This window comes from Thamnophis elegans, chromosome 15, assembly GCF_009769535.1.
Source record: "Thamnophis elegans isolate rThaEle1 chromosome 15, rThaEle1.pri, whole genome shotgun sequence".
Lineage (NCBI taxonomy): Eukaryota > Metazoa > Chordata > Lepidosauria > Squamata > Colubridae > Thamnophis > Thamnophis elegans.
In genome coordinates this window covers 7,200,669-7,219,314 of record NC_045555.1, presented here as the reverse complement: position 1 = coordinate 7,219,314, position 18,646 = coordinate 7,200,669, and the positions used below count along the sequence as shown (strand labels likewise).

Below are 18,646 nucleotides of genomic sequence, written 5' to 3'. Positions count from 1 at the left end.
GAGCAGGGAGGTGGACTAGAAGACCTCCAAGGTCCCTTCCCAACTCTGTTATTCAGCCCAGGGGGAGAGAATCGGCCTTGAGCTCCCCTCCAGTCTCAAGGGGGCTCCTAAGCAGAGCAGATCATGCCTGACATCAAAAGTGTATGTGTGTCAAGTTCTCAGGTCCAAGGAGGTGGACCTCTTCAGGCCACTCACCTGTCTTTTGGCGAGCAAGGAGGAGTCCTGAAGCATGTCCATGATGATGATGAAAAGCTCATCCACCCACTTTCGCATCTCCAGCCCACTCACCTATTGGGGGGAGGGGGGGAATTCAGATGTGAAAAACAGCAGAGTCCGGAATGCAAAGGGCAGAACGATGGCGAATGATGCTGCAGTGGGGAAGGAAGGGACTCGCTCCTTTCAGCAGCTGCTGAAAGAGGACCAGCACAACTAACCTGGGCCAGTTCACCGATGGTAGCCAAGACATTATTGATCACACCAGGGTTTGGATCAGGATCTGGGTCTTTTAGCTTCACGATCAAGGCCTGTCGAATGGCACAGAACACAAGGCAAAAATGACAAGAAAAAAAAAAGGGGGGTCAGATAAATTACAGGCACTCCTTAAGACTTAAGACCACAATGGAGCCTGTTGTTCAGTGTGGTATCTGTGAAGTGAGTTTTGCCCCAGATTGCGTCCTTTCTTGCCTCTGTTGTTAAATGAATCATTGCAGCTGATAAGTTAGCAACCTGGTTGTTAACTGAATCTGGATTCCCCATTGAAGGTGCTCGTCAGAGGGTCACAAAAAGAGGATCGCGCGACCCCAGGGACCCTTCAACCGTCACAAATGCGAGTCAGGTGCCGAGCACCTGATTTTTGATCACGTGACCACGAGGATTCTGCAAACGGTTGTTAAGTGAGAGAAACACTCCTAAGAGACATTTTTCAGTGCCGTCGGTAACTTTGAACGGTCACTAAATGAACTGTTGTTAAGTCGAGGGCTACTTGTACGCCTTCCTTTCCCATCCTACTGAGAAAAGGGCATTTTAAGCTCAGGAGAGGGATGGGGAGCCACCATTAAATCCATCTTTCTTTCAACCTGGGGGCTGGCAGAAGAGAGCCACTGAGGACTGGAGGGCAAAGGGAAGGAGGCTGCAGTAACGAAGGGATGATGCGTTTGGAGATTCAGAAAGTCAGCCCCCGACTCCACGGCTGCCTTACCTTGAGGATGGGTTCCATATAGGGGCGAATGAGCCGGGGGGCGTTGGAGACCAAGTGTCCCAGCATCCTGGCACTCTGCTCTTTGATTCTGCCCACGCCACTGTGCTCCAGCTCGGTCAGGATCTGGAAGGGAGAAGGGGACGGTTCCAGGTTAATGGCAAGAGGAGAGAGAAAAGAATTTCAGCTCAGAAGTGAAAGGCTGACGTGTGTGAATTGGATGTCCTTATTCCTCCAAGAGCCCAAAAAATGCTCCTCTGAATTTTCTACACCTGTTACTTATCACTACTTATTAGCAGTAGCCCTTAGACTTATATACCGCTTCATGGTGCTTTACAGACCCCTTTAAGTGGTTTACAGAGTCAGCCTATTGTCCTCGTTTTACCATCATGGAAGGGTCTTTGTTTTACCAACCTCGGGAGGACAGAAGGCTGAGTCAACCTTGGGCCAGTGAGGATCGAATTCCTGGCAGTAGGCAGAGTCCGTCTGCAATGCTACATTCTAACTGCTGCGCCACCAAGAATACTAATCCATTAGTGGATATTAATGTATCAAGAATTCCCTCCCATTTTAACGTATCCAGAATTCCCTCCCATTTTCTATAATTTCTGCTTCGGGGCATAACTGGAACACCTTGAGCAATTTCAACCAAACTTGGTACACAATGACTTACTCTCTGGAAAAAAAAATACTGTTGGGGTAAGACACCCCTAACATCTGTTTTGTTAAGATACAGCCTGTTGTGCCTTAAAATGATGTCTACTGTACTGTCGTAAAATAGCTTCTACTGTGCAGTGCAGTGGGGTTGCCATGGTAACGGCATCCCAGTACTCCACAAGGGAGCTCCCTCTGGTAAGAGGGAAAAGCCAACATTAGAAATTACCTTTGGTCCAGACATTTCCCCCCTATAAATAAATACCCGGACAACAATGGGTTATCGTGTAGTATGAAATAAAAATAGGGAGAACTTCCGAAAACCCATAACTGTATGTATAACACCCGGGCTAATGGCCTGTTCACAAAGACAAAAAAAAAAAAAAAACACCAAAACAGCCCCTTTCACCTCTGAGCTACTTTTAAGTGATATTTTGGGGCATCGTCAGGGCAGAGAGGGTTTGGCTCGATACCTGCTCTGAAACCATTACCTGAATTAGCATTTTCCGGAGGAATGGCATGACAAAAGCCGGATTCATGCTGCTCAGCCGGCCCACGGTGCAGATGGCCAACTCGCGGATTTCAAACACCTGGTCGTTCAGAGCGACGAAAAGCGCCTGCAAGTTCTCTGCCTGGGCGAGGTGGGCGTCAAAGCGCTCGTCTAAGGATGCCAGCACGCAGTACCGTATGTCGGGGTCTGGAGAGGGTAGATTCGTACAGCAGATGCTTGGGAAAAAAAGGATAGCCCAAGCAGGGAGCAATATGATCAAGTCCATTGAGCCTTGGCTTAATCCAGCACTGTCTCCTTGGACTACAGACTTACAGCCACAATGGAGGCCAAAATTTCTGTTGCTAAGCAAGACAGAATTTTGCTCCATGTTACGACCTTCCTTGCCACAACGGTTACGTAAATTGCTGCAGTTGTAAAGTTCATTGCACCGTTGTTAAGTGAATCCCCATTGACTTTGTCAGAAAGTCACAAATCTGATCAGATGAGCCCGGGACAGAGCAACAGTAATAAATACTAGTCAGTTGCCAAGCGTTTGAATTTTGATCATGTGACCAATGAGATAGCAACAGCACTTAGCACTTATATACCATTTTACAGGGCTTTACAGCCCTCTCTAAGCAGTTTACAGAGTCAGCCTCTTGCCCCCAACAATTTGGGTCCTCATTTTACCGACCTCGGAAGGACGGAAGGCTGAGTCAACCTTGAACCTGGTGAGATTCGAACTGCCAAATTGCAGGCAGCTGGCAGTCAGCAGAAGTAGCCTACAGTACTGCACTCTAACCACTATGCCACCATGGCTCATTGGATGTTGTAAGTGTGAGCGTAAGTTACTTTTTCAGGGCTGTTGTCACTAAAGTAACAGTTGTAAGTTGAGGACTACCTATATCAGGTGATCTCTAGCAGCTGGAGGTGTTTCTCATCATCAGCTACTCTTATCTTCATTGTGGATAGCAAGAAATAAAATTCTATTATGCCAATTCTCCTAGAAGGGCATCCCCTTCCCCAGGAAGAGACCATTGAGTGGTTACATCCTTTGCCCAGAAGCACCCTCTTCCCTGGCTCCTGATGCTTACCAGGGTCTGTGATCCCAACCACCAAGAGTTTGCTGAGGACATCGGCCACCACCTGGACCGCGGTCTGGCTGACCACGTGGGCATGGCCGCTGATCAGGTGAATGGAAGGCGTGAGTAAGCGGGAACATGTCCGGGCTGCTTCCATCCGCACCTCCTTGTGCTCGCTGTTGAGGAAGTGATCCGCGCAGTGCCGGACGAACTGAGTCAACGAATGCCCTAAAGGAAGGGGCCAAAGAGAGAACGGGGAGGTTTGGCCAGTTCTCTTACCCGGACTTTCTCTGTTGGATGTCCACTCGCCTCCTCCTCCAGCGTGCTTACCTTCAAACTCAAAGCTGCCCAAGGTGCGGAGGGCGAGAGTGATGCTGGCCACGTCGTTGGCCTCGGGGATGTTGGTGAGGCTGGGTGAAGCCAGCTGGTGGGAGAGCCCTTTCGGCATGCCCGGGTGACGCAGCGGGCGATGCATCAGCACAAGGGAAAGCATCTTCAGTAACCCATCCTGGATCTCTTTCTTCAGCTGCGGGATCTGGCGACTCAGGTCGTACAGGACAGCTGTCAGGGCAGGGCTGAGGACAAGATACAGAGGGCCGTTGATAAACTGTTAGTTGGGGCTTGCGAACCTTTCCAGAACCTTGCCTAGACGTTGTATTGCTTTATGGTTTGGATGCATTACTGTTTCGGATAGGAAGGCTGAGCAGAGAGTGGTGAGGACAGCGGAAAAGATTATCGGACGTTCATTTCTTTCTATTCGGGCCATGGCTTATAAGCAATGCTTGACCAGGGTTCACAGGTATTGTCATGGACACTACACTTCCTCTCCACGACGGGTTTCCATTGTTACCTTCTGGGAGGATCCAAAGCAGAACATCCAGATTCTAATATAGTTTTGTACCTTAAAAGTATCAACCTTGTTAACACTCAAGAATCTTTTTTTACTATGTGTTCAAAATGGAGTGTGTGTGTTTGCACTAGCACTTAGACTTATATACTGCTTCACAATGCTTCACCACCCTCTCGAAGAGATTTACAGAGTCAGCCTCTTGCCCCCAACAATCTGGGTCCTCGTTTGACCTACCTCGGAAGGACGGAAGGCTGAGTCAACCTTGAGCCGCTGAGAATCAAATTGCCGAATTGCTGGCAGCCAGCAGTCAGTGGAAGTAGCCTATACTACTGCATTCTAACAGCTGCTCCACTATGGCTTCTATACGTACAGTATATGTGTATGCACGTATGTGTATATGCGGGCATCAGAATTTCATTTTTAATGTGTGCCAGCGTATTAATGGGAAAAGTGACAATAAAGATCATCTTATTATTTCAGCAGGGGGATACACACAGTGGATTTTGGTCCAAGGCCTGTAAAGAAACCCAATTTCCAGGCAAGAAAGTGTTGAGGCCCACCAGTGGCCAGCGGAGCTAGTAGCAGATTCGGACAGTGAGGAGGTCGGGGAGGAACATGGGCCAGTCCTGGAGTCTGGGGAAGACTCTGATGATGGCTCTGTGTCGGAGGCAGAGAGGGGGCCAGGGCCATATGCCAGTTATCAGCTGCCTTCAGAATAAGGCATCAGTGAGTCAGATGAACAGCTGGAGCCTGTTCCCAGTGTGTGCATGCGCAGAGCTGCCAGATGAAGGGAACAGCTAAAGAACAATGGTTGACTTGGGAGGAAGGCCACAGGTGGATAATGAATGGCCCCTCCCAGAGGAAATAAAAGAGGAGCGAAAGGAGAGTGGAGTTTGCAGGAGACCATTGGTTCCCTTAATTGGTTCGTGACTCTCTGAGGCTCGTGGTCAAGTTCTACAGATCTCGGCCTGGCAGCTCTCCAAGCCAGATAAGATCTGTGACCGTAAGTCCTCCCTTGAAAGATTTTGCTGGATGCGAAGGAGCAAAATTCACAGTCAATTAATAAAAGGGTTTTTTGTCAGGACAAGGAGTTTGTTTCATGCTCTTGGGAAGCCTCGGTCAGAACAGAAAGTGCTTCGAATCTCACGTGTTTTCTAGGTTCTAAAGCAAACCCCCAAGAAAAGGAAAACCTAGCAGCTGCTCACAAGTGACACTGTTTGTTACACAACTGAACATGAGGCTGCTTTCAGCTATCGTGAAAGTGTAACAACGTCTGGTGATTCAGAGAGATCAATGCAGGCCCAAAGCCAAAGACAAGGACGCTGCTGGAGTGAACACAAGACCTACCTCAGCCCCACAGCCAACATGGGCTCCAGAAGTTCCTTGATGTCTTGCTGAATAGAGGGACCCATTGCTCGTGCCAGCATGCTGATGCAGGTAAAAACAGTGGCGTCCACCTGCACGGATTTCTGTCTCCTAAGGAGGCATGGATGACATTCGTTTAAGCAAGCCAAACCTTTCATACACTTAGCTATAGAGCAATTCTCGCCCCACCTGACAGGAAGTTTACAGGTGAGAGGGATGGAAAAATAGCTGTGACTGTGACCTCATGAGCTTCAACACCCCAAGACCTGATATGTAGGAGGCAGCTTGTTTGGGACAATGGGCTCTGGGCTGGGAAGAGCCTTAAAGCTCTTATGGAATCTCTTTTTGATGACTTTCGACTTCATCCAAAATGAGAGTGAATATCCGTTCATGTTAATTAACCATCAACGCTCAAGAGTCTGGAATCGTTTCAACCGTCAGAGGGATGTCATTCCTAAAGTGGAATGCACAATCCTGAAAATCTGGCAGAGTCTGGAAACCCTCACTTACTTGTGGGTAAAGTCCTTCAATGGAAGGGCTCCCTTGATAATTTCAAGAACCTTGGGCAGGTAAACTTGGAACTCTGAGCGCACAGCCACCGAGAGCAAGCCCAGGGCTTGGAAAGCAGCCGTCCGCTCCTTTTCCTTCTTCACGCAGCTCAAGACATGGCTCATGGTATCAGGGAGGTAGTGGTCAGCTGGTCAGCCAACAGCAACAGAGGAGGAAGAATAAAAACCACACACTTTCATTAATTGTTAAACCAGAGGATTCAAACATACTCCAAAAATCAGAGTGCCAACTAGGTAATTAGTGATGAATGGGACACAGGTTCATAAGTGTCCAAGAGGTCATTCCTTTAAGACTGTAAGAATCTGGAGAAGGAGGTGTTTAATGGCTTCCTGGATCAAACTAATTAGAAATAGAAATAGCTCTTAGACTTATACACCGTTTTACGATGCTTTACAGCCCTCTGTAAGTGGTTTAAAGAGTTAACATATTGCCCCCCCTCCAACAATCAGGGTCCTCATTTTACCGACCTGGGAAGGATGGAAGGCTGAGTTAACCTTGAGCCAGCAAGGACTGAACTCCTGGCTGTGGGCAGAATTAGCCTGCAATACTGCATTCTAACCACTGGGCCATCACAGCTCTTGGGTGCTGGCAGAGTGGACCCTCAAATTCTTGCAACTGCTTAGTGACGTGCCATCCAGTTGAACGTACCTCATTTCCCCCTATGCTCTACATCAGGGGTCTCCAACTTTGGCAATTTTAAGACTTGTGGACTTCAACTCCCAGAGTTCCAGAGCTTCGCTGGCTGAGGAATTCTGGGAGTTGAAGTCCACAAACCTTAAAGGTGCCAAGGTTGGAGACCTCTGCTCTACCCAGAGGGGAAAAAAACCCCAATCTACAGTAGAGGTACATTTTCTTCTCTATACTTCTATATATCCTCCACGGGGGGGAAAAACAATAAACAAAAATGAATGAAATCTTTCTGGTGTCTCATTCCCAAGTACCAACCTCAATCCCTGTTCTTTACCTGTAAAAGCTGAAGGGCGGAAAGCGGCCAGCCGTGGCAATAAGCTGAGGACAGTCATTTGAATCAAAGTATTCTTACTGCTTCGGCACTTCAGCACCCAATAGCAGACCTTCAAAGTGAAAGAGGTTCCATTAATAGCTGAGGCAGCACCCCCAAAACAAGAAGGAAGCCCCTTCAAATAACAGCTGTGGACAGATAGGAAAGCTTGAAAGGGAACAAGACAAAAGGAGAAGCTTTCTCAAGCATTTTCTCTTTTAAAATCTATACATATACAATGGCTGGCTGGCTGGCTGGCTGGCGTGTGTGTGTGTGTTTGTTTGTTTGTTTTCCAGCATAATTCTGGAACGCCTTGAGCAATTTCAACCCAACTTGGTACACAGATGACTTACTCTCTGGAAACAAATATTGTGGGAGTAAGACAACCCAACACCTCTCAGGGTGCATGGTCTGTTAAGATACAGCCAGTTGTGCCTTAAAATGAATTCTACTGTACTGCCGTAAAATGGCTTCTACTGTGTAGCGCTGTGGAGCTGCCATGGTAACAGCTTCACAGTACTCAAGGGGGCTCCCTCTGGTAAGGGGGAAAATCCAACATTAGAAATTGCGACAACGTCCATGGAAGAAGGATTGGGATAAATAAATACCCGGGCAGCGCCAGGTTATCAGCTACTAATGAAGTGTTTCCTTTTTACAGAAGATACTCAAAAGGTTCCCAAAAGGATGTTAAATCTTCACTATCAGATAAACACGGTTCTTGCACAATTCTTTTTATAAGGCAGGGTCTGCCATCAATAACATCTCATCCAAATGCAAAAATGCACTTTTGTTTGCTTTTTTATATCCCAGCAAGAGATAGTTGAAAATCAGTTTTCAAAGGAGTTTGTGCTAAGTGGAATGTCTCTCTCTCTCTCTCTCACACACACACACACACAGACACGCACACACACACACACAAACAAAATCTGGATTTGCACCTTTGCTCTGCCTCAAAAAAATAATTCAAATCACTGACTGCCTTTTATCAGGACTTTCTGGATGCTCTTGAAAAGGCACTTGCAATTGGGAAGGGGAAAAATTCACACCTGGTCAAACTTCTCCTCCATTAACTCTCGGCAGCATCGGCTCTCCACCAAGGTTGACTTGGCTGGGACGGGTAACGTCCCAAATCCCAAGATTCCTGGGTGGGGGCTGTAGCCCAGAAGTCCGATCAAGGCGTTGCACTGTTGGGGCTGCACCGACTGGAAGCTGGAGAAAGGGGTGACGTGGCGGGGCTTAGTGCCGAAGCCCAAAAGATCCTTGCAGTATTTGTCATGGACCAGCTGCTGCTGGGTGATTTCTTCCATCTCTTCCCTGAGGCGCTGAATGGAGAAACAGAGGGTTAAGATGGGGGCGGGGAGGGGCAGGGCAGGCTGCTGCCTCAGGATTGGAAATAGAGAAGCGCAGCCTTGTGGAATCAAAGCAACTGCTTATTACATCCACTTGTAGCCTTTAATGGCAGCAGCTGTTCAATTGTTCCAATTCTGTCGGGCAACAATTTATTTTACCATATAGAAACAATGATGGCATAGAACAGGGGTCAGCAACCGGCGGCTTTCTGGAGCAGCATGTGGCTCTTTCATCCCTCTGCTGCGGCTCCCTGTTATTGGTCGGCTCCACAATTGATAGGACTTTCGGTTAGGACAGGTAGAGGAAAAAGGGATGCTGCGCTAGGGGAGACTCTGTGGTGGGGCAACTGGACTTCTGGTCAGCAGAGGAAAAAGGACGCCGTGCTAGGAGGAGACTCTATGGTTGGAGGGGAGGGGGGAACCGGACTTCCAGTCAGCTCCAGAATTGAATGGGGGGCTTCCGGTTAGGACCTTGGTGGCTCATTTGAGTGTTTAAGGTTGCCGACCCTTGGCATAGAAGCACATATCAAATCACGTATCTTTCTGTTGCTCGTGGGGTTCTACTCTGAGCAACTAAGTCTAGCTGGTCACATTCACATGGCTGTCCAAGTCAGTATTTATTTCAAGGTTTTTAATCCATGCTGAAAGACAGGAATGTCCTACAACGACATGCCCCCCCCCCTCTTCAAATGAAGGACTCACCTCTCCTTCCATGCTGCTAATCCGCACCAGTTCATTGAGGATCAGTAAGGCACCATGAATTCGGTCGTCTCGGTTCACCCCCTTTTCTTTCGCCACAGACTCGTCAAAGCCCTTCTCAGCTTCCTCATAAGTTTGCTGAAACCACATGGACTATTGCTTAGAATTGAATATTGGCTTCTCAAAACAGTTGTGCTTGATGGGATCAATAATACAATAGCAGAGTTGGAAGGGACCTTAGAGGTCTTCTAGCCCAACCCCCTGCCTAGGCAGGAAACCCTATACCGTTTCAGACAAATGGCTCTCCAACATCTTCTTAAAGACTTCCAGTGTTGGGGCATTCACAACTTCTGGGGGCAAACTGTTCCACTGGTTAATTGTTCTCACTGTCAGGAAATTTCTCCTCAGTTCTAAGTTGCTTCTCTCCTTGATTAGTTTCCACCCATTGCTTCTTGTCCTACCTTCAGGTGCCCTGGAGAAGTTTGACTCCCTCTTCTTTGTGGCAACCCCTGAGATATTGGAAGACTGCTATCATGTCTCCCCTAGTCCTTCTTTTCATTCAACTAGACATGCCCAGTTCCAGCAACCGTTTTTCGTATGTTTTAGTCTCCAGTCCCCTAATCATCTTTGTTGCTTTTCTCTGCACTCTTTCTAGTCTCCACATCTTTTGTACATCGTAGCGACCAAAATTGAATGCCGTATTCCAAGTGTGGCCTTACCAAGGCATTATAAAGTGGTATTAACACTTCACGTGATCTTGATTCTATCCCTCTTGTTTATGCAGCCTAGAACTGGGTTGGCTTATTTGGCAGCTGCTGCACACGGCTGGCTCATATTTAAACGGTTGTCCACTAGGACTCCAAGATCACTAGGACTCCAGGATCTATGATCATCCCACATATCCAGCCTCAAAATCAGATTCTAATCCTTCCCACAACTGCAACCTGACCTAATGGGTTTACAGCTTCGGAAAGAAAACCCCTTCCTTACTCGGTACCACTGCGGCTTCTGCATCTCTTTGAACTCGCGTTGAGTGGTCAAGATAAGGCAAGCGCGTAAAGCCGAAACGGCTCCTTCCCGGATGGCCTGCTTCGGATCCCACACAGCGACAAAGATGTTGTCGAAAAATGGCTGAACTTGCTGGAAGAAGAACGTGGGGACACTGATGGCCAACTCTCGCAAAACCAAGACCTGGGTAAAAAAAAAAGAGAGAGAGAGAGATTGCCAATCACAGCAGCTTTATACGTCAGTATTACACCTTAGTTACATTTAAAAGCATTAACGTTGAATCAAAAGGGCTTTTTGGCCCATCTGTTTAAAAAAACATCCATTTGTGACTTCACAATGGATGTGGGAGGAATTAATAGGAATAAAGTCAGTGTATTTCTCAGAAATAAGCACCGAATGCCAGAATCTCATAGGCAGCTTGAAGCGTAGCTGTTCTTACCGCTGCATGTCTCCGTCCTTCGTTCCTGTCTGCGCCCAGCCACTCCAGAGCCCGCTTCACTTCAAATTCCACATATTCTGCAGTGAAGGTATCGCCGGCCATAGCGAGACGCCCAATGGCTTTGGAGGCCATCTCCATGACAACGGGGTCATTGGATGGAAGGAGGTTCCTTAGGTAGTTGGCGAACCTGCCAATGCGTGTGGCATTGCCTCCCTCAACACCAATCAGACTTGCTGAGGAAGAGAAAACACCAGCAAATACTTAAAAGTGTCAGAGCTGCTAAAGGACTAATAGGGGTAATTCACTTACAATCACAATGGAGCCCAGAATTAATGTTGCTAAGCGAGAAATTTGTTAACTGAGCTTTGTCCCATTTTACGAGTTTTCTTGCCGCCTTTGTTAAGTGAACTACGGCAGTTGTTCAATTAGTAACACGGTTGTTAAGTGAATCTGGTTTCCCCATTGTTTGCCAGAAGGTCGCAAAAGATGGTCACATGACCCCAGGACACTACAACTGTCATAAATATGAACCGATTGCCAAGCATTCGAAAGTAAATCAAGTGACCACGGGGGTCATAAGTGCGAATAATGGTCCTGTCACTTTTTTCAATGCAGTTGTAACTTTGAAAAGTCATGAACTGTTGTAAGTTGAGGACTATCTGTAATCCTGCTACTTTTATTTTCTCATCAGTTCTAGGAAATTGGAAAGAAGTGAAATGAATTGTGTAACTTAGAAAATGAGGTGCTTCTTTACTGGCACCTGGAACAGTGAATCCACCTGTGCATGGCAACATTTTGGAGACACATCACAAACAAGTGGCATCGATTTCTACGCCAATATTATTTAGGCAATCTATCTGGCTACTCACCTATAGCCAAAATGCCTCCTTTCCTTTCATTTGCATCTGAACTGGAAACCAACTCGAAGATGTGATGATTCAGTTGATCGTAAAAACGTGTGGATTCTTCTTGACTCATCTGTGCAGGAGGGGAAAAAGGTGGGTGTGAATTAAACCTTTTATCCAACCTTAACGGAAAAGATTAAACAGAACACGTAAAAAATATGTCTAATCTTAACTCAAAGAGGGGGAGGGGGGAAAGGTTCTTGTTTGCTTCCATTGAAGAAAGCAAAGTTCCGAGCAGAAACTGAACTTCAAGGTCCAGGCGCAGATCAAGTCCCCATCCCATAGTCACACCATGAAGGGTCTAATAAAGAATATTTGTAGCTCAGCGTTGACATGAGGGGTCCTTGGTGCACTCTGAGCCTGGTGCTTTTCTTGTAGATGTTTTCATTACCCAAACAAAGTAACATCATCAGTGCTAATATCAAGGAAGGAAGGAAGGAAGGAAGGAAGGAAGGAAGGAAGGAAGGAAGGAAGGAAGGGTTATAGCTCAGTGTTGACATGAGGAGTCTTGGTGCTCTCTGAGCTTGCTTGTTTTCTTGCAGACGTTTCATGACCCTAACTAGGTAACATCATCAGTGCTGGAAGGAAGGAAGGAAGGAAGGAAGGAAGGAAGGAAGGAAGGAAGGAAGGAAGGAGAGAAGGGTTGATATATGGGTCCTTGGTGCTCTCTGAGGTTGCTTGTTTTCTTGAAGATGTTTCATGACCCAAACTAGTAACATCATCAGTGCTAGGACCAAAGACAGGAAGGAAGGAAGGAAGGAAGGAAGGAAGGGAGGGAGGGAGGGAGGGAGGGAGGGAGGTAGGTTTATAGCTCAGGGTTGACAGGAAGAGCTGAGTCCTTAGTGTTCTCTGAGCTTGCTTGTTTTCTTGCAGATGTTTCATGACCCAAATTAGGTAACATCATCAGTGCTGGAAGGAAGGAAGGATATTTGACCTAAACTAGCATTGACTAAACATCAATGCTAGTACCAAAGATAGGTAGGTAGTTAGTTAGGTAGTTAGGTAGGTAGGTAGGTAAGTAGGTAGGTAAGAAGGAAGGAAGGAAGGAAGGAAGGAAGGAAGGAAGGAAGGAAGGAAGGAAGGAAGGATTGATATCTGTAGATCAGGGTTGACATGAGGAGTCCTTGGTGCTCTCTGAGCCTGGTAATTTTCTTGCAGACGTTTCATTATCCAAACTAGGTAACATAATCAGTGCTATGACAGGTCTTCCTAACTCACCTCCCGGAGTTCCATGGTGACATAATGCTGCAAATCCTTTGCCGCCTTCGCCCGGGTCTCTTCATTACGGCTCTTGAGGCCACCAGCAAATTGCTGGAGGATAATGACCGTCCCAGACATGGTAGCATGGAGTCTTCCTGGGTTTTCCGTTGGGGGGAGAAGCAGGCGCAGCCAAATTTTATCCGGAAGCAACCTAGGAAGGAGAGAGAAGAGAAACATTCAAATCTACCCATCTCCTCTGCAGTACAGGGAGCCCTCGACTTACGATCAGTTGAGTCCAACTTTTCTGTGGTTAATTGAAACATTTCTTAAGTGAGTTTTGCCTCACTTTACACCCTTTCTTACCACAGTTGTTAAGTGAATCGCTGCAGTGGGAAAGTCAGAAATACGGTTGTTAAGTGAATCTGGCTTCCCCATTGATTTTGCTTGTCAGAGTCGCAAAGGGGGGGGGGGGTTGTCACGTGACCTTGGGACACAGCAACGGTCATAAATATGACTCGGCTGCCAAGAATCCGAATTTCGATCACAGGGATGCTGCAGAAGTTGTTAACTGTAGAAAACAGTTAAGTCACATTTTCATGCTGTCGTAACTTTGACTTGTAACTAAATGAACTGGATGTAAGTCGAGGACTACCTGTATTGGAGAAAAGTATCTGTTATCAGCCTTGAGCAAGGTCCACAGGCAAGGTTTATTCAACCATGGGAATTTGCAAACTTTATTTCATTTCAATTATTTTGTCAAACATGTAAAAGCTAACAGGTATTACGTATAAACATAAATATGAACACAGTAAACGGGTACGAATAAATGGGAGACAGTAGGAATAAATAATAAATAAACAGAATAAATGAAGAATAAATGGAGACAGTAGGAATAAATAATACACGGAATAAATAAAGAATGGAGACAGTAGTAGAATGGCCAGATGGGGCCATTCTCGGCATGTCCCCATATTGAGCAGCTGCCGACAGGCCTTCAACTTCTGGCACCCCACCTGCACCCTAAAAGCGGAGCTGCTGTGGCCCTGGCAAACCTACCTCAGGAAGGACTAGAAACTTGAGCAGGTGAAGCTGGCTAGGAATGAACCCCCACCATACACATATACTGACCCCCAGAGCTGGGAAATTTGGGGGGGGGAGACACACAGCTGGTAGGAGCCCCATGACTGACAGGTGAGAGGGGGGGCAATTAAGTGGGAGGGGCCTATCAAGAGAGACAAGGGGTTTTCAAGGACCAGTGGGTGGGGCCTAGGGAGTGGGCGGGGCAACTGTCTGAGGAGAGAAGCGAAGAGGTCATGGCCGCTGCCTCAAGGCGCCAAAACCCGCCTCAGAAGCTGCAGAGCGGCGGCGGAGGGCAGCAAAACGACGGAAGAACGGGCAGGCGCTGAGGGGGATTCTCGACACTCACGGCCTTATGCTCCTCCGCCTCACTCCTCCATCCTCTTCCTCCTCCGCGGCCTGCTCGACTCCGCCATCCCTTTTCTTGCCTCCACTTTTTTCTTCTTTTTATTCCGCCCTTTTTGGATCGCCGGCCGATCCGACCAATCCCCTTCCCGGCACCCGAAGACGGACAAGGGCGCAGCCAATAGAAAGGCGGGAGAGAGGCGAGGGGGGGGAGAGAGAGAGAGAGAGAGAGAGAGGCGGGGAGAGAAATGACAGGAAGTTAGTCCCGCTCTCCCCGTCTTCTCCTAGACCAATCTCTTCCCGCGGCGGGGGGGGGGGGGGAGTTGGGCGTACAGATTGTCCCAATCAGGAAAGAGGACAAAGGATTGATACGCGGGCGGACCAACAAGAGCGGGATAAAAAATAGCGTTGGACGCCGAGTGAGGTCCCGCCGCCAATGCTTCCGCCCAAATGGCACTCGGAGCTAGGATTACGCGTGCGTGAGAAGCCTCGCCAACTTCTCGATGGTTGCACAGAGCGGCTTCCTTTTACTTTTCACAGAGCACCGCCTCTTTTCACCGTAATTACCAGATTGACGCGCACGCAAATGATTTGTCCCCATACACATTCATTTGTTCAGCTAAATGTAAGGAGCGTGCATCACTAGTAAATAGTATCTTGTCCTTTTATGTACACTGAGAGCATAGGCACCAAAGACAAATTCCTTGTGTGTCCAATCACACTTGGCTAATAAAGAATTCTATTCTATCCTCCCCTCTTGTCAGATTTTGGTTGGATGGGAACTAATCGAGAAAAGCAACCTGGAATTAAGAAGAAACTTCCTAACAGTGAGGACAATTAACAAGTGGAATGGTTTGCCACCAGAAGTTGTGGGCACAGTTGTGGAGGCTGTTAAGAAGAGACTGGACAGCCGTTTGTCTGGAATGGTATAGGATCTCCTCCTTGAGATGGACTAGAACAGTGTTTCTCAACCTTGGCAACTTGAAGATGTCTGGACTTCAACTCCCAGAATTCCCCAGCCAGCATTCGCTGGCTGGGGAATTCTGGGACTTGAAGTCCAGACATCTTCAAGTTGCCAAGGTTGAGAAACACTGGACTAGAAGATCTCCAAGGCCCCTCCCAGCTCTAGTCTGATTGATGGATTGATTGACAGTGAAAACAATCAGTGCAACAGCTTCTATTCAGAAGTTGTGGATGCTCTAACAGTGGCAGCTTTTAAGAAAAGACTGGACAATCACTTGTCTGAAATGATATGTGTCACCTATTGTAATTAGCTGCTGAAGCCAAGAAGTGAAGTCTTCAGTCAGGTCCGCTGTTTAAGTGGGATAATTGGCTTAAATTGATTGGTTGCATGGCTGACAGCCTGCCTATAAAAGGAGAGCTGTCAGCCAGATTGTTTGCTAGTGTTATTACTGACTTGCAATAAAGAGCTTTAGTTCAACATCACTCCTTCCTTTCATTCAACCCAAAATCTAACAGTATGGGTCTACTTGAACAGAGCAATAGCAATAGCAATAGTTAGACTTATATACCGCTTCATAGGGCTTTCAGCCCTCTCTAAGCAGTTTACAGAGTCAGCATATTGCCCCCAACAACAATCCGGGTCCTCATTTTACCCACCTTGGAAGGATGGAAGGCTGAGTCAACCTTGAGCCTGGTGGGATTTGAACAGCTGAACTGCTGAACCAGAGGCTGGACTAGAAGACCTACAAGGTCCCTTCCAGCTTGATTCTGTGTGTAAAATATGTTTTTATTTTCCATTTTTCATTTTTGATACAGTCACATATATACTGCGCATAACCGGGGCCATACAACATTAAACAATAAACACAGCAATTCTTCTTGTCAACAATACCCCCCAAAATAGAAACCCAATATACCTCTTCAACCCTCCATACACCCTTTCTTTCGCCCCCCTCCAACTTTCCATCTTCCCTCCATCATTCCCCTCTACCCTACTTCCCCTCCCCCTCTACCGCTCCTCTCTCCCAGTCCACTCCTTCCCTTCCTTCTCACCCTCCCTCCAATCCCCTCTCCCGCCCTCTCTCCCCCTCTTTCTTCTATCCCGCTACTCCTCCCTTTGGTGTATTTCTACTATATGTCAATATATTCAGCTTGTCCTATTTTTACAGTGAAATTAAAGAGAAACAGTATACATGTGAAATCGCATTACATTGAATTCTAACACATACTATATATCCCCCCTCCCCCGACTTCCCAGAGCCCGTACACAGTATAAATTTTTAACAAACACAGTCTAAAATATATTAAGGCAAAAGAAATAAAAAAGAAGAAGTTAATAACATCTCTACATTGAACTCAGCTTCTTCCTGTTGCACTAACTTTGAACAGTTTAGATTATTCCTGATCTTAAGCATAGACTATCTGGAATTTCTTAGTCCCGTATTTGTTTTGTATATAGTCAATCCATTTTTTCCAGTTTGGTTTGGTTTTATTGGGATTTATATGCCGCCCTTTTCCCTGAGGGGACTCAGGGCGGCTTACAACCACAGGGGAGGGGAAGTGCAAGGTCAAAACAAAACACTTTGTGAACAAAAGAAAGATAATAAAACACAACTTTCATTCAGCAATCAAACACTCGGGCGGGTAATTGGAAGCCTATCCCCAGGCCTGTTGGGAGAGCCAGATCTTGAGGGCTGCGCGGAAGATCTGGATCGTGGTGAGGGTGCGGATCTCCATGGGGAGCTCGTTCCATAGGGTCGGGGCAGCAACAGAAAAGGCCCTCCTCCGTGTGGTCGTCAGTCGACATTGACTGGCAGATGGAATTCGGAGGAGGCCCAGTCTGTGCGATCTGATTGGTCGATTTAGGGAGGTAATCGGCAGAAGGCGGTCTCTCAAGTACCCAGATCCACTACCATGGAGTGCTTTAAAGATGGTCATCAGTATCCTGAAGCGCACCCGGAGACCAACAGGTAGCCAGTGCAGCTCGCGGAGGACAGGTGTAACGTGGGCGAACCGAGGTGCGCCCACTATCACTCGCGCGGCTGCATTTTGGACTAGCTGTAGTCGCCGGATGCACTTCAGGGGCAACCCCATGTAGAGCCCATTGCAGTATTCCAGTCTAGAGATCACAAGGGCTCGAGTGACTGTTGTGAGAGCCCCCCGATCTAGGTAGGGCCGCAACTGGCGGACCAGGCGAACCTGGGCAAATGCCCCCCTGGTCACAGCTGACAGCTGGTGGTCAAAAGTCAGCTGTGGATCCAGGAGGACTCCTAAGTTGCGGACCCTATCTGAGGGGTATAAAATTTGACCCCCCAGCCTAAGCGTTGGTGTATTAGCCAAATTATTGGGGGGGAAACACAACAGCCACTCGGTCTTATCCGGGTTGAGCACCAGTTTGTTAGCACTCATCCAGTTCTTAACGGCCTCCAGACCCTGGTTCATCACGTCCACCGCTTCATTGAGTTGGCACGGGGCGGACAGATACAATTGCGTATCGTCCGCATATTGATGGTATTTTATCCCGTGCCTCCGAATGATCTCGCCCAGCGGTTTCATGTATATGTTAAATAGTAGGGGGGATAAGACCGAACCCTGAGGTACTCCACATGTTAGGGGCCTCAGGGACGATCTCTGCCCCCCGACTAACACCGACTGCGACCTGTCCGAGAGGTAGGAGGAGAACCACCGCAGAACAGTGCCTCCCATCCATTTTTTCAATCCATTTTTTCCAGTCTCGTTTATACCTCTCATTTGAATGATCTTTAAGATATGCCAATATTTTAGCCATCTCGGCTAGGTTTGTAACTTTCAATGTCCATTCTTGAGTTGTAGGCAGGTCTGCCTACAACCTTCCAGCTTGATTCTGACATCATGCAATGGCTCCTAAACTTTGTACGCAACGAAATTTCATTTTAATGTAGGCCGATCAGCATACATTTAAAGTGACAATAAAGTTATTCTATATCCTATACTTACAGAATTATAGAACGAGAAAAGGAGAAATCAGTTGCCTTTCTCTATCGGTAAAGGGATGCTTCTAACAACGCTATTAAAGAGGGCGAGGGAAATACAACCCACTGAAACAAGGCTGTGTAAAACCTGGCTTTCCCAAAACTCTGCTCCAACCCCAAAGGTGCTTTTGTTTTTCCAAGAAGCAATTGGACTTCCTGGTTTTTCTTTGAAGATTTTCGCTTCTCTTCCAAGAAGCTTCTTCAGTTCATTCCCACCATTCAGTCAGAGCTGAAGAACCATGACCTGAAGGACTGAGAATCTCCATAGACCAGAGGTCCCCAAACTTGGCAACTTTAAGACTTGTGAACTTCAACTCCCAGAATTCCTAGAATTCTGGGAGTTGAAGTTCACAAGTCTTAAAGTTGCCAAGTTTGGGGATCTCTGCCACAGACAGTGCGGTCTGAACGTTTTGGATCGCCCTGGGACGAAATCTCGCGAGAAGA

At 47.3% G+C, this 18,646-nt stretch overlaps 1 protein-coding gene across 2 annotated transcripts in view; it reads right to left on the bottom strand.

The window, feature by feature from the left end:
• Positions 1–14,441, bottom strand: part of MTOR (mechanistic target of rapamycin kinase) — an 82,794-nt gene extending 68,353 nt beyond the window's left edge. The window contains exons 1-16 of one of the 2 annotated variants that reach the window (XM_032231593.1): positions 14,233–14,441; positions 12,825–13,017; positions 11,571–11,679; positions 10,702–10,934; positions 10,245–10,445; positions 9,258–9,392; positions 8,253–8,528; positions 7,171–7,279; positions 6,147–6,333; positions 5,619–5,747; positions 3,752–3,996; positions 3,434–3,649; positions 2,341–2,546; positions 1,199–1,321; positions 435–524; positions 196–288 (exon numbers count right to left, since the gene is read on the bottom strand). In XM_032231593.1, the coding sequence (XP_032087484.1) occupies positions 196–288; positions 435–524; positions 1,199–1,321; positions 2,341–2,546; positions 3,434–3,649; positions 3,752–3,996; positions 5,619–5,747; positions 6,147–6,333; positions 7,171–7,279; positions 8,253–8,528; positions 9,258–9,392; positions 10,245–10,445; positions 10,702–10,934; positions 11,571–11,679; positions 12,825–12,944 (2,472 nt within the window). In that variant the 5' untranslated portion in view covers positions 12,945–13,017; positions 14,233–14,441. The remainder of the gene's footprint in view (positions 1–195; positions 289–434; positions 525–1,198; positions 1,322–2,340; positions 2,547–3,433; positions 3,650–3,751; positions 3,997–5,618; positions 5,748–6,146; positions 6,334–7,170; positions 7,280–8,252; positions 8,529–9,257; positions 9,393–10,244; positions 10,446–10,701; positions 10,935–11,570; positions 11,680–12,824; positions 13,018–14,232) is intronic. The other variant, XM_032231592.1, reaches the window with a different exon arrangement.
• Positions 14,442–18,646: the final 4,205 nt, after the last annotated feature.